General features: G+C 41.1%; 1 protein-coding gene across 1 annotated transcript in view; it reads right to left on the reverse strand.

Annotated features, from left to right (window-relative positions):
• Nucleotides 1–2513: 2513 nt before the first annotated feature.
• Nucleotides 2514–23923, reverse strand: part of ABCA13 (ATP binding cassette subfamily A member 13) — a 197985-nt gene continuing 176575 nt past the window's right edge. Inside the window, 6 exon segments of the mRNA XM_044419119.1 lie at nucleotides 2514–2603; nucleotides 5113–5250; nucleotides 6547–6652; nucleotides 11941–12004; nucleotides 17889–17980; nucleotides 23023–23126. Coding sequence (XP_044275054.1) covers nucleotides 2514–2603; nucleotides 5113–5250; nucleotides 6547–6652; nucleotides 11941–12004; nucleotides 17889–17980; nucleotides 23023–23126 — 594 coding nt within the window.

Below are 23923 nucleotides of genomic sequence, written 5' to 3' on the forward strand. Positions count from 1 at the left end.
GACCTCTGGCTTGTGTTTGATTACTCCCTTGTTTCCTGGACTGTGCTACAACAGACCCCTGGTTTGGCTTTGGCCTGTTTGACTTTGCAATTTGGACTTGAATTTAGACTGATGACTGGATTTTAGCTTTGACCACCTTGCCTTGTTTCCTCGGTCTTGGTGCATTATGTTACCCAGCTGCCCATGCCCTGGACCCACATGTGTTCAGACGGTTCCTAGTAGAACATGCCATAATTAAAAGCAAACCAGTGTCTCCTATCCCTTGCAGTTGCTCTATGCAATTATACCCCACCCCTGATTATTTTAAACCAAAGTGCATGAATTGGTTAAAAAGAAAAAAACTATTAAACCAGTCTTGTCTATTATAATCAAATAACCCAAAATAACCAAGGTAGAATGTAATGATTTAAAGTGTTGTGAGACTGTGTTCCTTTAAATGTTGGTAAGTTTCAGAAGGGCAAGGTGTGTGTGTGGGGGGGGTAAAAGTGGGGGATGAGTGAGTAACGTGATTGGTTGGTGACTGAGAATGTGGGTGGAGTTGGGAAGTGTATGTGAGGAGAGAGAAGGAGATACTCTCAGTCAGTCTGTTGCGGTCAGCCAGTGGTCTGTAGAATCTGCAGAGGCAGCCTTCCTTTAGTCACCCAAGTAGTGCTGTGGAAGGCAGTTAGGACTCCTAAGGAAAGGGAAGGATATAGAATACTTAGAGGACATACTAGCACCCAGAAAGAGGCAAACCCTCTTACTGTCAAGTATCATAAGGGTGTGAGAGACAGGAGATGACAGAAACCTGAGTGCAGGAGGGAAAGATTGAACCGAGAGAAATAGAACAAAGGCTGCTCAAAGAACATTCAGAGGAGAAAGGAGGATTTGAGAGTAAGGAGTCATTGTGAAGGGAAGGAGTGAGATATCTCAGTCAGAAGTTATTATACATTGTTTTCTTCAGAAAGGAAATATGTTCCTGAACATCTTGAAATCCATACGCCTATTGTACAAATGAAGTTTTGTGTTGTTTATTGTTAACTCAGAGTCTTAGGCTGTTTGACTACCGGAGTCTCCTCCTCAGGACCACATAGTCCAACGAAGGAGCCATATAGCTTGTGCACAATACTATGGGAAAGGTTAATTAATGAGATTGGTGGCAGTGTTATATACACAGAGAGGGAAATTTCAAAGAAAAAGACATACCATATCGAAACAAAATATAGTACTCATGATATGAGGATGCAAAAATAATTATGGTTTATTAAATGCTTATTTGTAATATTTCTATAGCATTCAATGTTTTTAAAATCCCTAAGCAGCTGGTTCTGGCTTGAAATTTATTAGCTCATTGACCAGGCCTTGCTTGATGAATCCAATCTTAGGATGCACTTGGTGGGAAGCTTATCGATCCAGCATATGAAAGCTACCATCTGTTCATGCTATGGCTGTTCTGTATACCACTGATTTAAAATCCATTCTGAGATTTAATTTAAAGAAAATGGATTAAAAACAATGTAGCCTTGGCTTAAGCATAGTCTAGCTTCCCAAGCGACATGAAGTACAGGTGTTAGATATGAAATAATTGTCAAGCAACCTATATGAAAACATGTTCAGTTTATTTGCTGTAACCAGGAGGTAAACTAAGAAAAAATAACTTGCTGTGCAATAAATCCTTACAGAACAGAGTGCAATTAAAATTGACTAGCTTAGCTTGACTAACATGCATCTGCATTAATTCTTTCAGTCAAAAGTTTCTCATCTTGAACCATTAAATGCAAATATTGCATGGTAGCAGCATCCTTGTCATGTCATGTTCAAATGTTTGTTTTTATTTTTTACTGCAATCAAACAAAATAATCAAACCAAACATAAGATTTACATAAATAATTATATTCCAAATCTTTACTTTTGTTATTTTCAGCATATATAGGACCGAAGAAACAGTTGTATTGCATATTGTTGATTCTGGTATAAAGGAGCAATTTTGTCAGGGTAGATTTGTTTTTATTCTGAAAAACATTCACATTGCACAAAAGCTTGCTTTTCTACAAATTGCATTCCACCCCATTGATCCCTCTGGCAGTTCCTGTTTTGGTAGCAGGAGGGGAGAGGGCTAGTTTAGTTGCAAAGGTGACCCTCCCAGTCAGGGCTCCTCCAGTGAATCAGCTGATGCCACAGAACTACATAGTAAATCAAATTGGAGTAAAAATGATGTCACTGAGGGCAGGTGAAGGCGATGTAAATGAATAATAGAATATTCCCACAAGGAGGGAGATTTCAAGAGGGAGAGGAAGCATTTCCCAGCACTGCCAGAAATGTTCATAAAAATGAAATGTATGTCAAAAACTCACAGTTACCTTCCACTAAAAGGGAGTATTTGACTTCATAATCCTTTGTACCAAGATCTGGTTTCTCTCTCTTGGCTTGCAAATGGTGCCATTTCATCCTTCAGTTTTTTTCTATAGTCTGGTGAGAAGTCGTCTTCTGGATGTTTTTTGCAGCAAATGTATTAGTAGCATCCTGCCTGAAGCCTACACTGGCAGATTGCGGTGCTGGTTAGAACAAGATCTGTATGCTGAGTGTGGAGCCTCCCCATTTTGGGTTGCAAAGTTTATACATACCTGAAGGAGATGGTAAAACACAGCATATATGAGTGGTGCATTCAGATGCAGAGGTTTCATTTGCAGTTGTTGTTTGGGGATGGGGTTATAGCAGGGGAAGAGAGACTGAAGAAGCTAGTTTATCTTATCCAGCACCAAGCTAACAAGGAAACAGTTCTCAAAGGCACCCCACACCTTAAGGCATGTTTGTATTTTAGAGCAACGTGTTAAGAGGAGACTTTATTGCACATCAGAGACTCATGGGAAGAGTGACACTACGTGAACGCCATGCAGTTGTTCCTTCCAACCACATCATGTTACTATTTTAGGTTGTTTTGGTTTCAGACCCTCCCTCTTTGGAGCAGCTCCCACTCCATCCCAGTTGCAAATGCTATCATGGGAATGAAAAGAAAAAAAACATGGCATGATGAGGAAGGAGATTGAGCATACTTGGCAAGCATAACCAATTCTTCAAAATAAAACTCAGTTCTGGGAGATCTCCCTTTAGTCATCAGATATGATGAGGTTTGCACTATCATTCAGGCAATATTTCCGTGGAGTACCAATAAACCTTCTGGCTGTTGAAGAGTTCTCTGCTCCCATTAGGACTTGGAAGTTCCAGCTGGGATGGACAGATCTGCCAGTTTCAGTTTCTCATTTTTCCCATCTTAAGTTCAGCTTTTTCCTGAACTTTAGATTGTTTTTAAGTTCACATAAAAAGTTATACACTATTTGTGTTCATTTCTCCTAATACATGCCTGTGAGGAATCAGGATGTTTTGTATGTTTCAAGTTCATCCCCATAATTAACTCACTCTAGTCCAAGACCAGGCAATGTGTGGTCATCCCCACAGAGGTTTTGGTCTACAACTTCAGTCAGTGCTAACTGGCTTTACCCATATTAAGAGATCATGAAAGCTGAAGACCAAAGCATCTGGAGGGCCACAAGTTACCTATCCTTGGGCACACCAATAGACTTTAGCTTTCCCTATATGGAGATAATACTATAGATCTCTCTTGCAAGCTTTTCTTTAAAAGATAAACTAAGTAATGTGCTAAAAGTCCTCCCTTACCCTACCATAAAGGGAAAGAACAAAGTCTGCTGGGAGTTTAAAGACAAATAAAATCGCTGTGCTTTAAGCTTTGTCTTTAAGATACCACAAGCCTCCTTGTTGTATTCCTGCATGGCACTGCAGCTGGAAAGACAATGAGGCTGAAAAAGAGCTGCCTGTAAAAAACAAATAAAAGCAAAGACAAGGTGATGATCTCGTAAACTTGGTTGAATGTATTTTACTGAAGAAAAACCATGGAGCTCCTAAATGATGATCTATCCCATGGATCCTCAAAATATGGCCTGCCATGCTCATTTATCTGGCCCACCTCAGAGCTTTCGGACTTGCTTGGAGAAAATGATCTCTGAGCGAGTCGAAAAGCTCTGAGCCAGCACAGGCGTTCTCTGAAACTGAGCAAAGCACATGCCAAATTGTAACAGCTCAACTGTGCATGTGCCGTCTCTTTCCCTGCCCACCCCCCATTGCACACATATACAGAGCAGGAAACAGATGAGAGGAGGGTGGAAGAGAGAGAGAAGAAGATGTTCAAAAAGGATTGAAGGTAAGAAAAATATAACTTTTTAAATCCATTTTTAAGTATGTGAGCCAAGTCCCTGGGCGCGAGAGCCACCGCCTTCTATGGGTAAGCCGCCATCATCGAGTGTCCGCCATGCTTCTTCCCCTCATGATGGGGAGAAGTGGGAGGCGCCCTGCTCGGCTAGCCGTGGCCCCGTCCATCAGCTTGGAAAGAAGCCTTTACCTCCCTCGTCACGGCCCTCTCCCAGGCAGGGGAGCCACCCCGTGCTTGCCTCTCTGGCCTCCCACTCCTAATTCTGCTCCCTCAGAAGTGGGGCAGCACGAGGATTATAATTTCCATCATGCCCAACCAGGATGGCCAATGGAAGTTGTAGTCCAGCTCATCTGGACAGTATCAGTTTTGGCAAGATTGCACTAAAAAAATGGTAGTCATTAGCTCTGCATCCAAATACAGCCATTGTGTATTGTGGGAATTGTTCTGGGCTGACTTGTTTCAAATACTAAGAGTGGCATTAACAGTATTTACCCTTAGTATTTTTGCTTCATTCTTTGTAAATGCCAGTTGCAGTCATCAGCTGCATTATGCAAAATATTCTATTTAGTGCCTTGGTTGTGTTGCAGCTATGTCCCTTGAACATGGACGTGCTCTTCCCCACCTCATCTTGGGCTTCTTCTGTAGCCCGAGGGAGTGGAGCAAACATTTCTAATTAATTTTTTAATCTTAATTTTAATCTTTAAGTTCAATTTTAATTTTTTAATGTGCAGTGTGCATAGAAATTTGTTCATATTATTTTCAAACTATGGTCCAGCCCCCCCAACAGTCTGAGGTACAGTGATCTGGTCCCCTGTTTAAAAAGTTTGAGGACTCCTGATCTATCCAAACACTGCTATTGTGGACATGCTGCATTATAACACAAGCAAAGAAAAGATAAGAAGTAATACCTGTTCTAAAGTAGTTTGGCTAATGGAGTACTGTTTAATTTGGAAAACGGCTTTGTTTCTCTCTAAAACTTTGAAGAGCTTTGCTAGGCAGCCCCATCTTTGCGGCACACGGTATTCCAACAGATTAAGGTGTTGTCCCTAAAGTGGGAGGAAAACAGGCAAACATCAGGGGATATTATGATCAAGTTACACGCTTTCTACTGTCACAGAGTTGAACACTGAATACCATGTAGGTGCACTGTTTCTAAACACTAAACAAAGCATCATGAGTTGGATCCAGAAACTGCCTTCTGAGAGAGCAAGGGCTCCATTTGTGAAAAGTTCTGCTGCCTGATTTGGGGGATTGCATGCATCACAGATCACCTCATTCAGCAGGGACTAAATGGGCAACATTTTGCAGGGCTATCATGGGGAGGGAAAGCAAGGAAGTCACTACCATTAGCACAGCTGATCCAGGAAAATCTGAATCCAACCTCATGACATGATTCAAAACAGAGGTTTTAGAAATATCAGGAATAGTGGATGGTTTCCAATAGCAAAATACTGTTTCTGGCTGGAAAATGTTTAACCATGGAATGATTTTTTCATCCTTTTTAACAGTTTTGTACCAAGAAAAGCAAGAAATCAACAGCCTCTACAAATTATACCATTAAACAAATGATCATTATGCATTCAACCAGACATTACTTAACATAATTTATTCTACTTTTGGTAACGATGGGAATGAGCAGGGAGTTCTGTCCCTGACAAGTGCACAACTTATTCAGAAGCTGATCTGAACTTTCACCAGGTATTAACCACACAACATGAAGCCTATCTGAAACCACAAGACTAGCAGGCAAACTTTTTGTACCAGTTTCACAAACTGTCCTGTGCATCACCATAAGATGGCTGTCCTGGAAGGTATAGTTTACCTGGCAGAAGTATCAAGAAGTCCAAGTTTCTTTTTCTTTGTGGTTTGATGTGCTGCACAGAAAAATAATGGCCTTCAGCTGCCTGCCCTCTTCATTTCCTAAGAATGTTTCTGAATTCCACTTTGGGCCCATAGACATTAATGGGAAATTAAGACAGCAGTGGCTAAAGGCCCTTATTTTGGTGTGAAGAAATTTCTGCTGTCAGAAAGAAAAAATGATTAAAATAGACCTTGGCCAGCTCTAAGAAAGTGCCTTGGTGCCTTGGTGCTCCTGGCATCTCATTGCTTACCTCTTCCATAATGGTGAGAGATGTGCTTTAAAATACATGAACACTGGGGTTGTCAGAAAGCTCAGTTCCACAGCTAAGCTAACATTCTGTGAACTTTGTGTTTTCCTACAACACTATGGCACTGTTCCTGTACCTCCTAACTACTAGGCACCTGCTGCTTCCCCTGAAGAGCTTCCAGTCCATATTCTAAATTCTACCCCAACCCACCACAATTCATGTTTGCAAGGATACCTTGAAAAGTGTTCCAGGAAAATGAAACTGCAAACAGTCCATGATGGCACTTTGGCAAACTGCTTCTTTGCTTATCCACACTTTGACTGAATAGCCATCACCAAACCTGAGTCCATTGAAGAGCAGTGCAGACCAGGTTTACAGTGCAGACCAGGAAAAAGAGAGAGAAATTGTTGATTAGATTTCATGCTTTCAGAAAATACACAGTAAGAATCAGCATTGCTCATATGTCATGGTATTATTCAGTCTTCTGCCTTTGTTAATATAGTGAAACTTGGCAAGTACACAAGGTTTCAAAATTCAAGAGGATTCTAAAAAAGAAAAGGGAGACAGTGGTGAGATGCCCACAAAATGGTGAGAGCATGTAAGGAAATGGGACCATAAAGCTGAACTGCAACAGAGTTTAGGGCTGGAGTCAAGGGCAGGCATGGTTGTGCCCCTGCCAAGGGCTTCCATCTCAGCAGGGGCCTCCTGAGCAGAGTGGGCTTGTTGCTCACCTCCGCAATCTGTTTCTGTTCTGATCCAAATAATGGTGGGTAGCAAAATTGACTCTCTGCCAACACCCATCTCCAGACCTTATTTTCTCAGTTGAGATTGCATTAACATCTGTCCTTGATTCCTGCTTCCTTCCTCTCCATCCCTTGGAATCCTTTCCCCGCTCCACCTCTGCATTTACCCTGCCTCCTTCCTTCTGCTCTTTTCCCTTACTTTCTATTCAACTGTAGCCTGTCCCCATGGCAATACTGATGAGAAGGCTATCCTGGTAGAAATGTGCAGGAAAATGAGGTTAGAAATGGGAGACTCCTCACTTAAGGAAAACAGCTAGTTTTTGTTCTTCTAATTCTTACAGCATCACCCCAATCAACTTTCTCTATGTGCTCACATTCATTTCTGACTTTTAGCTTCCAAGCCTTTCAACAGCAGTCTAGGCCCCTTTCTTTAATCAGAAGCATGTTGCTTGCTAGGCATCCAAATAGGCCTGAGATGAAGGTGAAAATAGAGCACTGGCTACCAATGTCACAAAGACATCATCCCTCAAAGAAGAGGAAGTAATGCTGTACCCTTGTGTAGTTCCTAAGAGTAAAAAGTATTTTCTATGAGAGTGGAATATTATTGAAACTGAAGAGGAGTATATGACAGTATATGCCAACATATGGACAAAAAGAAAACATAGAAATACTCCCAATGTACATTGCATCTTGGATCACAGAATAGTTCAAGAATACACTTGTGCAATCTTGTAGTTGGGAGAAGAAATCACATTTATATAATTTCCACTGTCATTCAACAAGGTGGTCTCACTCAGGTACTAAATCAAAACCAATTTTGTTTGCTAGAGTCTGTATGCTCTGTTATGGAATACAGATTCCAGAGGATAGCAATATGAGAAAGACTTTGGGAAGCAAAATAGAGCAAGCATTGGTCGAACTGGGTACAATAACACAAGTTAATTATACCCATCACTGACATTCCATGGAAAGAGAAAGTTGAGCTGCTTGCTGAGGTTCTTCCTCAGAAGAAACAACTGCAGAACATTGAGGAAAACCAAAACTGTATCTTTGTGATGGACAAAAATGCCTGAAGGGCCGAGGAGGAAGGTGGTTTCTCAGGGCTGGAAGTGGCTTCTACCAGCTTTTCATTCAGGAATATCTATCACTAGCTTTTGAGTTGAAAGGAAAGACAAAATCATGCATTAAGCAAGATTTCCAAACAATGCCCTACCCCCATTCCAAGAGTTTAAAAATAAGCTGTTAGTAACAATCACCACCATCACCTATTGTGGGGCAGTAGCCTTTAAAAAAACATCCAGATTATTTAGCTCTATCCCTCCTTTTTAAAAACAAATCTGACATCCCACCAATCAGCTGCTTGGCAAGAGCAGGGGAACTAAATCCACTTCCAAATGAGCTGATTGGCAGGGTTTCTTTTCCTTTTCAGCCAGTGTGTGTTTTAGTTGTGTGTGCAAATCAATGTGTTAGCACCTGTCCATCTGCATTTTAGATTCCCTATCCAACTAAAGATATGAGTACAGATGTTTGCTTCAGTGTGAGTATGCTCCTTTCTCATTGCACATCATCTAAACCCACAAGAAAATAGTCAAAGACTGTAGAATCTTGAAACAAAATGTAATGAGTTAAATATTATATGAGAGTTGTAAGTGCAAGATGGATGTGTGGTGTTTTTAATGCAGGTACTTCATTTCAGGCTTCAGCTGGGAAAGTGTATACAAAGGATTCACAACAAGATCCCAAGTCCCAACCTTGGAGAGATTTGGTATCCCTTAAAGAAAGAGGGAACAACCTGCACATTTCTCAGACAATTCAAAATGTTGGTTTTGAAGTATATAGCCTTACAAGACTGAGGGCTGAGACACCTGATGGAGCAGATCACCCAGTATGGATCTCCTTAGACAATAGACTGAACATCTGGGTCCTCCTTCCAATAGAGGGTCAAAGGACGGCCAGAAAAGAAAAGGCCTTTTCTGTGGTGGCTTGCCAATCACAGAATGCGTTTCCCCTTGAGGACTGTCTAGCACCAACATTGTCATACTTTTGGCACTAGGTTAAGACTTTCCTGTATTCCTGGGCACTTAACAGAATATGTCAAGTCTTAGTCACTCCTGGGATTTTTATTGTTGATTGTTCTAAATTGTTTTTGTATGCACACAATTTTTATATTGCACTATCTAACATGTTTTCATTGTTTTAAACTGTGGCAAACCATCTAGAGCACAATTGAGAGGGAAAAAATATAATAAAGCAATACACTCACAAAACCATGAAGTTCCAGTCTATCTGTAGTAGGTACTGTTGGATACATCATTCTGGCCAGGGCTATACAGGCTCCTGAGAAAGAACTGCCTGGGGTCTAAAACGAGAGTTGGGGTGGCTTCCTCCCTTCCTTGCTGAATGGGTCTTCTAACAGAAAGGCTCTGTTTGGCTGCTGAGGTGATGGCCAGGGGCAGTCCACAGCCCAGCTGTGGCCAAGCAAGCTGTCCTTGTAGCACTGACAACTTCTCCTCAGAATGGCTGGAAATTCCCAGAGAACTCCTCCCTTTTGCTATGCTTGTGGGTGATCTCTGAGGACAAGATTAACCCACCACAACATCAGGGCTGGCTCTTGAATATCATTACAGAGGAAATGGGGAAGTAATTCCCCTTTCTCAGACTGAGCCCAGAGATACGATTTTCCACCATTTGTCAAACTGAAAAATCAGGGGGAAATCCACATTTTTCCTAGTTGAAATTATTCTTTTGCCTTCCTTGGCTAAATTCTCTGTATTAGAAGCACCAAATAACTTCATATGATTCAATCTGTGCTTACAGCAGTGGAGAAAAGGCCACTTTGGTATATGTATATAATGAAACACGTAAGTAGGCCTATGATGTTTCTTTGTACCATTTCTCAGCTGTGCTGCAAATTTCCACATTTATTAAAAGTTTTGTGGCATAATCCATTGTACAGTAGACACCAGAAGGAAAAAGATCCATCCAGTGTAGATTCCATAGCACCAGCTGGCTGGCGACAGGTTGCTAATCCATAAATGATTCCTAATTAAATCTTTTAAATGCATAACATCGTCCCCACAGACATGCATGTGATGGTAAAGATGATGTTACAAAGATGGATAGAGTTAACAAGGGTATTCAATTTAGATGAGAACCAAGCGAAGGCAGTCTTTTACAAGAGATCATTACTTCTTATCAGTTTTCTGGCATTCACACACACAGCAGCTTGTTGAATTACAGTGCGTAAAAAATGCCCACTTACAGGGAGATGTTCAGTGATCTCATCAAATGAAGCTGTTTAAGTGGTGGAGCTTCCAAGGCAAATGAATCAAAATCCTGATTAGCTAAAGATAAGAGATGTCTCTGTGGCCTTTGATATCAGTCTTAATTTTGTATATCACCAATGATGGTAAAAATAGAAACATTTCACACTGAGGACTATTTTATGACTAGCCTGGTTTTGCCTTCACTTCTGCACCTTGAACACACGTCTCTCCTGTCACAAAGGCTTTTCACATGCTGCAGGCTACCCCATTTCCCCTCAATATAACCAGCAGCCAAGCTGCTTCTTCAGTCATCCCAGGCCAGCAAGGAAACTAAACTTTTCCTCTTTAACTCAGCTGTGGTAATTGCCAGAAGGGGCCAAAATGGAATTAGACAGAAATATGTTCTGGCTTGATTGGAACTGCTGGGATCCAGTCTTTGAACACCCTACAGACCAGAGTTAGATGCTGAGGAAAACATTTGTGCTCGAACAACAGAAGCTTGAACCCCAAACCAATCCAGCATTCATCTGTTGCAAAAATAGCAGCAGCAGCAGCAGCAAAACTTTGTCCAAAGCCAAGATTGACACTTTCCTTTGAGAAAAAAAGCATAATAATTTGAACCACTCAAGGTAAAACAACTCTATTGCATATGGAGGAAACACAGGCACCTGCTGTATGAGAGAGCAAGTGAGAATGTTGCCCCGCTAACCATGCACAGAGGTAGCAAGTCACTTTGCCAGGAGGGGGACCGCCTCCATGCACCATCGCCATTCCTCCCGTCAGTCAATCACTCTGTCTCTCATTTTAAAATTTTCTGGTGGTCATGGTAGTGGTTGCAGTCCTTACAAGTCTTGTTTGCCCTCATTGGCCATGTCTCCCAAAGGCGGCAGTTATCAGGTTGCTTCCAGGCAAAAGAAACAAAGAAAAAGCATTTGCCATGACCCAAATTCTATGCAAACCATATGAAAGAGGTTGGCATATGCTTCTATAATGATGTCCCAGCACTAGTAAAACTGACCCACTCCTCAGAAGTTCATTAAAAATGTGCTCTGTGGTTTAAAAGCTTTAGAACCCTGTAAGCCGCAATGCCCAGCTTCCTAAAGAGATACTTTTGATAAACGCATGCATATTCTATTCGGGGATTAAATTGGGCTTTTAAAAAAAAGAGTCTCAGCACTCAACTCCCTCCAGGAACAAGCTGCGCCAGCTGCTTCTTTTCTCAAGGCCATGGAAGTATTGGACTCTTGTGGCCTTTCAACACTTCAAGAAAAAATAATTGAGTATCAACTAACCAAAGTTAAAGCACTTTTAAATGCCTTTGATTCTCAATACACATGTTAAACCTATGCTGGATAGCCTTTTATTAAACCAGAGAGAATTCATAAAAGGGGCTCAAGTTTGGCTGGATACTGTTCATTTTCTCAGGCTCTGTTCAGTGCACTGTTCAGTGTTCAGCTTCTAGTGCATGGTAGATACCAGTGTCAGGTGAACCTTTGGTACCCTGCAGGTTGTGTATATTTGCACTGACCTGTGATGCTTAAAACAATTTTACTTTAGCTGCCATAGCAGTATAGAATTAAATCTTTGGGCTTTTTAAATAAAACTGGTGTGGTTTGTACCTCTCAAGAGCAATGAGCCAATCAAACCTTAGTTCTGTTTGGACAGTCTGTAGCTCAAAGCGCACTTCAAAATTTTAAAATTTTGAGAAAGAAATACATTTAGAAATATACATTTTGATGGAAAACACATTGGAATACATTTCAAGTTTTTAAAAATGTCAATTTAAGCACGTACTTAGTTCTCTGTGTGTGTGGTGCGGGGGAGAGGGAGGGAGGAAGGGAGAGAGGGAGAACAAGACAGAGACTCAGGAGTGGTAGTGGAAAGTAAGGAAGAGAACAGGATATATTTTCAGGAAGTGGAGGGAAGACTTTAAAAATTCACCCAGGCAAACAAGTCAGCCAATGGTGGTGGCAGCCATTTTCTGGGGAACTCTATAATTACTCCATTATATTGTTGAGAAAAAAGTTGGTGTTCTCTGAACAGTGAGAACAGTTTTCCTTTTCTCAAAAACAGTACCTCTGGAATGGCATTACATCCAAATATAGCACCATTCAAACATGCTCCATCACTTGCCAGAACCCTGTAGAAAAGTCACTGCTGATGGTATTATCTATTATAGTAACCCCCTCCCCCCGAAATGTGCTTTTAGAGTTTCTCCCGACATTTGAGATCTGAGCCTAAAACAATGCCCCACATTCTTGGCTTGTAAAGCAAGTCATTAAAGTGGGGCAGTTTCTGCAGGCAAACAAAAAACCATTTAAAGACAAATGCAAATATATGAAGTTTGTGCAGATCTTTTTAAAAATCCACAGATCACTGTGAAAACAAGATGGAATTGAGTTATGGGTACAACACATGGCTGAGAGCATGGACTGTCTCACTGTATAACTTAGAAAACTCCTCTAGGAGTCTTTTTGGCTAAAAGATGGCATAAACATGCTTTAGAGAGATAAAATATTCTTTTTCTATTGCCATAGACTGAAGCCTTTCAGCATACTGCAGTGGGATGTACTCCGGATGAACATGGGAAAATGATCTAATATTTTCTTTGTGCACATAATCAGAAAATCATTCCATCTTCTAATGCTTTTTGTTTGCACTTTTATTTGTGCCAGGTCTCTGTCCAGGAATGAATTATATGCTTATACTATTTTCAACCAAATGTCAAGGATATTACCAGAGTACCATAGCAGCAAAAGAGAACAGAAAATTATTCTTCCAAGAATGGGGATATATAGATTTTGCTAAATCCATTCTCTCTGTGTGTTTTACAGATAGTCAGACATCTTCCATTGATAAAATAAATGTTCCATCTGCTTGTTGATGGAAATTGATTTTTTAAAACCAGAATTTCATTTTTCTGTGCTACTCCGGCTTAGCACTAACATTCATTAACTAATGTTGCTTAGTGCATTAGTACTAATGAGAATTTGTGCAAAGTGCTCACCCCTCCACCTCAGTGAAACATTAGTCCACAAGTGTGTTGAATCCTTGTGATGTGGAAAAGCTGGTTCACAGCAGAATCCAAAAGTCAGATTCACAGAAATTTGAACTCATCTGAATTCCTTGCAGATTTCTCCAACTTCCCTAAAGTAGACAAGAGGGAAATGCTCCTAACAAAATCATTTACTGATCATTCATCTTAAAGGAGGACTCCCCAGCTGCAGGTCCTAATCACCTTGTAATAGGTGGCAGTATGTAAGTGGCCTGATGTGCTCACTTCATCCTTTACAAATGGATGGTTATTTGCAAGGATAATTGTTTTTCATGTTTTTCATGCTGTTTTCATGCAAACTGCAAGGGCAAGCATCGCTTCTGGGCAACGCTCACTATTACAGGGGTTGAATCAATAAAATTAATCAAGTACAAGTTTAGAGGCGAAGGTTTGTTCCAGCTCAGCTTGATAATGTGTGTTTTACCATGTAAATGCCACCTGACATCTCTAACCTCCAGCCATATACTGCTTGCAAAATGGCAACAATGCAGACCATCAGTGCTCGCAACAAGGGTAAGTTCAGAATCAATTGTACTCTTTTCATCACCACACCATTCCTTAACCTTAACCCTAAAAAGGTAGTTTGTCTTTACCATGATAAATAAAGTTCCAGTAGTCACCAGCCTGTTTGTATGAACAAGGAATACAAAAATTGTGGAAAGGTCTTATCAATGTGTTAATCTTGCTGAACAAGCAATTTCTTTGCATTTATTTGGAAGCCCTGACTATCTCCAATTAGCAATTATTTGCTTGGATAAGAGGATCTGTTTTCTGTGAGAAGGATTTTGCTCATGGAAGGCTGGTGACTCCACTGATCTGCAGGATCCCCACCCCCATGCTTCATCACACCCCATTCAGCAGCATCTACTGACTATGTATAGCATTGTCAAGGGAGCTGGAGGGGCTTCACTGCAAAGGAGGGAGCAGAAAAGACCACTTCTGCCCTCAGGCATAAATCCAGAACCAACCCTCCATTTGACAAATAGGACATGTCCACATTCCACTTCTGTGGAAAAGCAATCCTGAAGAACGGCCAGCTTCAGAATGCCATCAATTATTTCATTAAAACAACAATGGGGTGGGGGGTGGGGGGGTGGGGGAGGACTAGATGCATGAACTCTGGGCTACAATATGCCCCTTCTGAAATATACACATTCTATTTTCTGACTTCATTGATGATGAGCAGCTATCTCCCTTAATGGAGCTCACTGCATATTGTTTAAGGCTGGGAGTTCCCAACATGGTGTTTGGGGGTGCCAATGACCCCACAGATGCCTCTTTTGGTGTCTACCAGGTGTCTACCAATCACAGACTCTCAGTCCAACCTACCTCACAGGGCTGTTGTTGTGGGGATAAGATGGAGGAAGAGAATGATGTAAGCTGCCTTGAGCCCTTTGTAGGAAAAAGGCAGGATATAAATCCAAAAATAAATAAATAAATACCTGGGCCTCCTGATCTTAATCTTATTTCTTGGTTTCTTTAAATTAAACATTAAAACAAAAAACTGAGGTGTGAGGCACTGACTCTGCAAAGCAAAGTTTTGGTCACCAGCACCATCTTCATTTCAGTTCCAAAGAACATTTTTGTGTTTGGATCTGAGCTTCCAAATCTACCTTGTGCACAGCTTTGGGCAAGTTTCTTCAGTCTCACCAATCTGACTTCTGGGAAATGACTACCCTATGACCAGCCATGAGGACTATGCCAACTCCTTTATGAATGGGCAAGGTGCTCCCATAGCAGCCAGTTGATGAGATGCTCATGACATCCTCAGCATGCCAAATGTGCCCACTGATCAAAAAGTTTGGGGATCTCTGTCTTAAGGATATGCTTCAAATAAGGAGCAGCCTCAAGCCAAATTCATCACATACAGCCTTGTCTCCCAGCAGGTTTGTACAGCTCTGAGGCATGCCTTCCAGTAGGAAACATGTCATGCCATATAAGGCAGTGGGTCCTTACTTGAGTATTTGTGTATGCAAATCAATGTGTTTTAAAAAAAAAAAAAAACCTCAAAAACACCTGAGCACAAACATGATAACTTGGCATGGATATCAGTGGCTATCTGAGGCCAGTGAAATGCAGAAATGCACTTCATCAAAATGGAGGGAGCAATTTTGCATATCTGCATTGTTTCAAAGGAGCACTGCATGGAATTCTGGAGATAATACTTTAGCCTTGCTTCAGCAGCCACAACCTTTGTAGGTGTCTATGGAAGGAGATTGGTGAAACACAGGAAGGGAAGTAAGGGAGGTGGGTTGGTGTCTGTATTTATTCTAGAATAAAAATATGCATGGAATTATTTCAAAAGCAAATCCTTCCCCCTTCCCTGAAGACTACAAGAGTTAAATTTTTAAAATTAATGGTTGTGTCTCTTTTTACTTAGAAAATTTAGCAGCTTGCATTATCCAAATAATGTGTGGTAGAAAATCCAATATTCCTTTAGACTGTAATTGTGATAAATCCAGTGGGCTAAATTCAGTCACTGAACTGTGAAATAGAGGGAAACTTTGCTCTCCAGCAGCAGGTCACAAAGACAATTTCTCAGTGACAGCCCCTTCTAACACCATTTTCAGGCTGAATCCAAACTAAAGAATGCTCAGGTCAGGACCTGTGGTAGGACCCAGTGAAAACAACCTCCCAAATGTCTCACTGAATTGCACTGAATATTCTCTAGGAGGGGTGAAAACTTCTTCCAACAGGTTGAAAAACAAATTTTCTCAGAAAACTGCCTAATGAAAAATATTGGCTTACTAGTACTATTGATTGAAGTTATAGTTTTAGCTCATATTTGTGGATGAACAAACCAGTGGCCTGAATCTGGACTGGAAACTATAAAGAGTTAGGGTGCATCCTTCAACAATATTAAACAACAATCTCCAGTGGCACCTGAAATCTTCTATTTCATTTGCATGCACTAAAGGTAGCAGTGGATCTAAAGTGACTCACAGAACCCATTCTAGTCTCCCTGATTTACAACTCGACAACCTCAACAACAGAAATGTATAGAGACTTTGATATCAAGTTGATTTCCAATACAAGTAGTAGTGACTGATAAATTTGTCTAATCTTCTTTTAAAGGCACCCAAGCTGGTAACAATTGTTACATCTTGACATACCTAATTCTGCATTTCAGTTATGTACTTTGTGAAGAAGCATATCTTTTTATGTGTTCTAAATCTCCAACACAAGCTTCATTGGATGAGAGAGGGAGAAAAATGACTCTCCATGCCATGCATAATTTTATGCATATCTATCAGGTCCTTTCTTACCTGGCTTCTTCATAAGGTAAAAAGAGCCAAGTGTTATAAACTCTCCTCATGGGACAGTTGCTCTGCTGCCTTAATCATTTTAGTTGCTGTTTTGTGCACTTTTTCCATCTTCCATTTTCTATTTTCTGCAGGAAGTTGGCTTTCATAGCTTCTTTGCCACTGCACATTTACCAGTTTGGTCACCTCTTTAATTTTGTGGTGCATTTCCTGACCTGCAATATCCATGCTCTGCATAGCCATAGCTAGGTGAGCCCTCAATGGTTTCCCTGAATGGATGTGTTCCAAGAACTAACTCAATAAGAAGCAAACATTGGAGTCCTGCTGTGCAATTATGGCATGCTTCCATTCTGATCATTGTGAACCAGTCTGATTTTCTTTCAGCATAGTCTGGGATTCTCATATATACATACACATCTTTAAATGGAAAGGTAGGAATCACTGATGAATCTGACTGGGGGTAAATATCTAACGGATTTTCATGATTCAGTCTCTGTGGGGGCACCAACTCACTGTAGTGCAAGTCAAGTCAGTTTGTGGACTTCCATCTCTTAGATGGGCCATTAGTTACACATTTTGTAACTGTGAATGAAATTTGCACAAATACACCTTCCCCCAAACCATGTGACTCTACACAAGTTGTGCTGAATCAGCTGATATGTGTATATTACAATTTATGTAGTTTACAGATTGCACAAATTATAATTGGAATTTCAATTCATGCAGATCAGCTGATTTTGCAGAAATCATTCTAGAGCCATATAGTTTTCAGGTGCTTATTTGTGCAAAATCTGATGGTTTTGTGCAAATAGCACTAGATCCACATGGTTTTCAGATCCTTATTTGCACAAATAAGCCATTTAGCCATTAAGATTAACAAGTCACAATCCACCTTAGAGAATGAAATCCACAAAGAAAAATAATTCAACTCACCCTGCATCCAATCATCAAGTAGAAGAGGACAGGAAATTTGTTGAGCTCAAATGAACCCGATTTCCTTGCCTCAGTACCTTAAAAGGCCAGGGGTGTCCCCTCAAGCAGCTGCTTCATGACACCCCAAAGCCATAGGGCTAGCTGCTTGCTTGCAACCGGGGGGAGTTTCAAAACACTCTGTAAAATAACATGAGACCTGCTGTGGAAACTCAAAAGGTGAGAGCCATTTTGAGTTTCAGAATTTACTTTCTGAATTTCAGCCACTCAGAAACTCAGTTTTTGAAGTATAACTTGGGAGGATGTTTTCAAACATTACCTGGGCGTGACACGCAACACATTGTAAGGCACTTAAAACTGCCATTGACCATAATAGCCAGCTGTGAGCACAGGGCTTCATACTCTTCCATACTAGACCAAGAAAGAAGTCCAAAAACCAGTAGTCAGGACACGAGAGAGATTAATAACCAAGCTTAATTAAAATGTGAACAAACCTTGGTAGCTGATGAAATGGGACACATAACCCTTTGCTTCCTAGGTCCATGATTCAATGGCAGGGGCCAAAAGGCTATTAGTAATTACAAGATGACAGCTGGCTGACTCCAATAAAAATGAATGGCCATTTTTGTCTCCTGTTCCAGATGGATAGGCCTGACTGCATTAGCAAGAGCACCACTACAGGCACATTAATTAACTTCTCTGTTGGCAGACTCAACCGAGTTGCTCTATCTTTATTCAACCCTAAAGGTCAGAATTTTGGTAGGACAGTGGAAGTATGTCTCCATAACTGTCAAGTGTCATATAATCATCCTTGAGGAAAAAAGTTATTCTTTGCTTACAGGCATTTTGCATGTGGAATGAGATAGAAACAAAGCCTTAGGCAGTAGACTCAAGTATATGCATGCTGTCTGCAGGTGAAGCATACCTTTTCTGAAATAGGGAACAAAGTTCTATCAATGGCCTGTCCCTGCTGTGGTAGATTTCTTCTTTCAGGGAGATTATTTTTTAAAAAAGGATTTAGCATAGGAGAGCATCCAAAACTTTTAATAGGTTATCTGTAGTGCCAAACTTAGGGTGGGGACAGGGAGTAGGGTTTCAGGTTCAGACTAAAACCCAGAGTGACAATTAAGTGACCCTATTGACAATTAAGCCACTGACAGAATGAGGTGGCAAAGACAGGTGGCAGAATTCTGGATTTACCACTTCATGCTGCAGTGTGTATGGGGGGAATATTTTTGTACATTCTCCTACATCAAAACCCAAATCTGTATAATGTAAATTTAGCACCTTGGAAGAATATATTTAACTGCTTTTCATAGCTCTCCCCCCATGCTAGTTCACTAGTTCTGGGGATTCTATTATTCTACATGAGGGAACATTAAAAAATAGATTCTGCCTGCAGTCCCAAGTAGTACATTCCAGACTTCTGTCTCCTATCTCATTCACTGCAGTGTGTAGATTGGCTCTTAAACTGGCTCTATACTAGCAGTGTGGCCTAGAATTGTTGTTGTTGTTGTTAGTCGCGAAGTTGTGCCCAACCCATCACGACCCCATGGACAACATTCCTCCAGGCCCTCCTGTCCTCCACCATCCCCTGGAGTCCACTTAAGCTCACACCAACTGCCTCAGTGACTCCATCTAGCCACCTCATCCTCTGCCGTCCCCTTCTTCTTTTGCCATCTATTGTTCCCAGCATTAGGCTCTTCTCCAGGGAGTCTTTCCTTCTCATTAGGTGGCCAAAGTATTTGAGTTTCATCTTCACTATCTGGCCTTCTAAAGAGCAGTCAGGGTTGATCTCCTCTAGGACTGACTGGTTTGGTCGCCTTGCGGTTAAGGGGACTCACAGGAGTCTCCTCCAGCACCACAATTCAAAGGCCTCAGTTCTTCGGCGCTCAGCCTTCCTTATGGTCCAGCTTTCACAGGCATACATTGCAACTGGGAAAACCATAGCCTTGACTATATGCACTTTTGTTGGCAGGGTGATGTCTCTGCTTTTTCGTATGCTGTCTAGATTTGCCATAGCTTTCCCCCCCAGGAGCAAGCGTCTTTTAATTTTTGGCTGCAGTCACCATCTGCGGTGATCTTAGAGCCCAGGAAAATAAAATCTGTCACTACCTCCATTTCTTCCCCATCTATTTGCCAGGAAGTGAGAGGACCAGATGCCATGATCTTAGTTTTCTTAATGTTGAGTTTCAAGCCAACTTTTGCACTCTCCTCCTTCACTTGCATCAAGAGGCTCTTTAGTTCCTCTTCACTTTCTGCCACAAGCGTGGTATCATCTGCATCTCTGAGGCTGTTGATATTTCTCCCAGCAATCTTCATTCCAACTGGTGATTCATCTAGCCCCACCTTTCTCATGATGTGCTCTGCATATAAGTTAAATAGGCAGGGCAACAGTATTAGAATTAGAACATACAAATAAAGGTCTAAAATTAGAACATACAAATAAAGTTCAGGAAAGCTTGCCGTATGTCAATTACAGAGTCACAGTGTGTATGAATCAAGAGCTAAAAAGACTCTAAAGGTGCACTGCTATGCATCTTGAGACAGAAAAGAATTAATGCTACCCAACATGCTGGAAAGCATAAGATATTTTTTTCTGTTTAATGTGCAAAGGATTGTGCTGTAAGAAACATGTGAACTGGCTCTGCATATTCTTGAGTTGCTTTACTGTTCCCTGGAGAAAACAGCAAACAGTTCACATCATGTTAGATCTGAACACAGTCAAATCCTACATGGAGAAATGACCTTTGGAGAGAGAAATTTCAATAAAGCAAAATTAAAATTAAATGTTGGGTAGCATAATCTGAAACTAAATGGCAAGTTTAATGCTTGAGTGGGAAAGAGGACCTCAGTGTGGCAGTGAATATGGCATAATGAATCCTCTGAATTAATATATGTACTGTGTATAAGAACTTTTATAAAGCTCTATATCAATGATATTTAACATCCCCTACATCAATAGTTCCCAACCATTTTTCACTTGAGTACCCATTGGCAGCCCATTTCATATTAGCAAAATGCTTGTCATTAATCTAGTTGCTGTTATTTTGAATTTATATGTTGTAAGTATAAATAAATTGTCCACTAAGTGAACTAAAAAGCAATGGAATAATAAGGTGAACAGACAGTGCACATATATTTACCGTCAAAACTCAAGAGTCTTCCGCCAGTATTCTTTTTTTTTTTTTTTTTTTTTCATTCCCCTAAATGTCCTGGTTCGTATCCCTGGGGTGGGAGTGCAGGGAGGTGTATCCAGGTTGGGAATCACTGCATGACATTATAAAGTTGAGGAAAGTCAAATGTTATAGATGATGTAATATTAAATTGATCTTATGCATAACTGGAAGTAGGGTTGCAATGATCCGCCCTGAATCAGGCCCTCTTCTGTTCACCAGACTTCTTCCCATGCTCAGGCCTTGATTAGGAAGGGAGCAAAGCCAAGAAGAAGTCTCCAAACACTTGTGCCACTCTGGTTGCACATCCCTTTTCCATAGCATGTGCAGCTCAAACAAAGGCTATAAGTCATATGCACAGAAGAGGGATGTCACGCGCACAGTATTCATGCCGGATCGCTTCCTGGCAGGGGCCTGCATGACCATCATCAAGTCAGACTCATGGCCATGAGAAGGCAGGCTGGAGACCCAGGGAATCTGATGGATTCCCTCTCCCAAAATGCATTCCTACACCCCTCGATCTGGTGGTGTTCTCCTAGAAAGCAAGTTTACTGGATGAAAACTGTTAGGACATTTGCTGCCAGCCCGCTTCCTCCTGCTTCCAGTATGGGTTCAGATAACTGGTTCAACAACTCTGCTTGCCTGCTCCAGCAGAATTTGGGGGAATCTTTCATGCCCTGCTGGGCCCTTACTGCCACCTGCAGCCTCTCATTCTGCACATGCTGCCTGTCATGGCTCAAATTCAGTACCTTATCTGAGCCCCATGATGAGGAAAGACTGATCTCCTGTCACCATGACAACTGCACCACACTCCTCACCTCACCAGGCCACCCCCGAATGGCTACAGATCTGTGACACCATACCTGATCTTGCCTCAGTGTTTGCTACTGCTGCACCCATGCCCTAAACAACTGACCAACAATAATTTAATTAATCAAGTATATAGTGGATTCCATCTCCCCAGAGGCTTGATAACTATGTTTATTATGCAACAAAGAGGGGAAGTTGGGTTGAACCATCTTATTCATGTAACATGTGCTTCCAGAGTGAATAATGCAGTTATAGAGAGGAAAGCAAAGCATTCCTGTTCAGAGGTTGCTTAGAAAAAATATGACAAAATACAAAGGTGACGAAGTATAGCAGGGTCAGAGTAAGATGCTAGTTAAAATAACATTCATACATAATTGGGCTTTCACAATGGTCAATCCCTGAGTAATGTTTAATATACACACAAGAGCTGTTGTATACATCTTACAGGAGGGTGAATGAAACAGAAACAGAAACAGAATAGAGCAAATAGCATTCTGGGGTTGGTTACCAGCTAAAAACCATAGAAACATGAAACCATTTTCATGAACCTCAGGGGCCTTGTGCTTGGTTTTTCATGGAATAAGGTGCAGGGGTTCAAAGGCATCTTCCAGGTGTGCTACAGAGCGGGGTGGGAAAGGAAAACATTCAAATTCCACTGGGCTACTGTGAGCTGAATGCATGAGTCCAAGCTGCTCTTCAGATCCCTCAAACAAGGAAAGGCTACATTCCATGGGACAAATAGGTGGCAGTACTTGCTTATTCCTAAGGCTGAAGTGTGGGATGATTATCCTATTAGCTTTACAAGATTTTAATGCACAACTGAATGTGTCTGAGCTTTTGATTCACAGAGAAATATAACTTTATTTTCTAAAGCAATAGTACCCAGTAACAGTAAAACAAAGATGGCTTATACGAGGTCTTCATTTTAGGACAATGCAGCACTTACCTGCATAGGCAGGGAAACCATGCTGCACAGACTTCCTGGGATTCAGAAATCCAGCTATCAGGTTGGAAAGGCATTCCAGCCATCTCTGAGCTCAGTGCATCTTTTCCCATCCTCCCAGCCAGTGCAGGAAGAACTGTGCCAGCTGAACCTCTGCAGCTGTAGCAGCAACCCAGAGACAGGGCTTAGGGGCAGTGGAGGTGGGGAAGAGGCAGGCACCACCATGACAGAAGTATCCTGATGGTACCTCAGCCTCCTTCCCTCATACTCTGAAGAGTTCTGCAAGACAGGAAGAGCCCAGAGGCAACCTACATGCAATGCCCATGATCCCCCGTGTTCAGAGAATTATTGGCCCCTGAACTGAATTGCATCATTATGTATTTAATTTATATTGCACTTCCTCCCAAAGGATCCATTGCCAACTGCCCTGGATGGATATAAATCCAGAAAGACAAGATATAAGCTGAAATAATGGGTACAATATTGACTCAACCATGGTAGGTGACAGCAGAAACAGCATTCACCTGTGTGCTGTCAGAACAGCAGCACAACCATCTTGGACTTCCTTCATGATAGTTTTCCAGAGGTATCGCTTTGAACAGGGATCCATTCCAGAGCTTGGCTCATCCTACAGAAACTAGCAGATCAATAAACAAAAGTTGAATTGATGGAAAGCTGGAGAAGTAAAAGCATAACTTTTAAGGAAAAGAGAAACTAGACATACTTTCTGAGTGCTGTTCAGCATCTAACTTTTTACCTGATGACTATGGTTACCTTTACAAAGTGGCAAGTCTTTTTGACTGAGGCGTATGATGGAAGAAAGACAGGATATAAATGCAGTAAAGTGCTTGAACAAACAATGACTAGACCTATACTAAGTAAGAATCTATAACAGGACATAAAACATGACATGCCAGAAGAAGCAAAGACTGTAAAATAAAGAAGTACATTCCACTTCTGATGAACCTGAATATTGAATCAAAGCAGCCTGCCTTGGAGGTATTACAGTTTTTTGTGTCTGCAAGCCCAAACTGATACAGTTTTGAACCTCTTATAGGCAAAGTTCTTCATAAAAAGAAAACAGCAGGCAGACAGCAAGAATATAGCTTTGTGACTGTGACAACTCTACTTTCCAATCAGTTAAACAGTTAACTAGGGTTTTCTAATCATGGTGCTTTGGGGAGGAACATTGACACAACCTATAAGATCTGTTTCAGTTTTTCAGTGCTCTTTGCAAGGTCTGCCGTCAAAACAACACTGAAGGAATTTGCAATGTGCAATTTGTAAGAGTGGAAACTTTCCATTTTCCAATTCAGATCAATTATTTCCAAAAATCCCATTCCTTACATCATTTCAAACAAATGTTTGCTGATGTTTGGACAAATAACTTATTGGACAAATAACTGCCCTCTATGCATACATGCA

This window comes from Varanus komodoensis, unplaced genomic scaffold, assembly GCF_004798865.1.
Source record: "Varanus komodoensis strain SLA01 unplaced genomic scaffold, ASM479886v1 scaffold10, whole genome shotgun sequence".
Taxonomy (NCBI): Eukaryota; Metazoa; Chordata; class Lepidosauria; order Squamata; family Varanidae; genus Varanus; species Varanus komodoensis.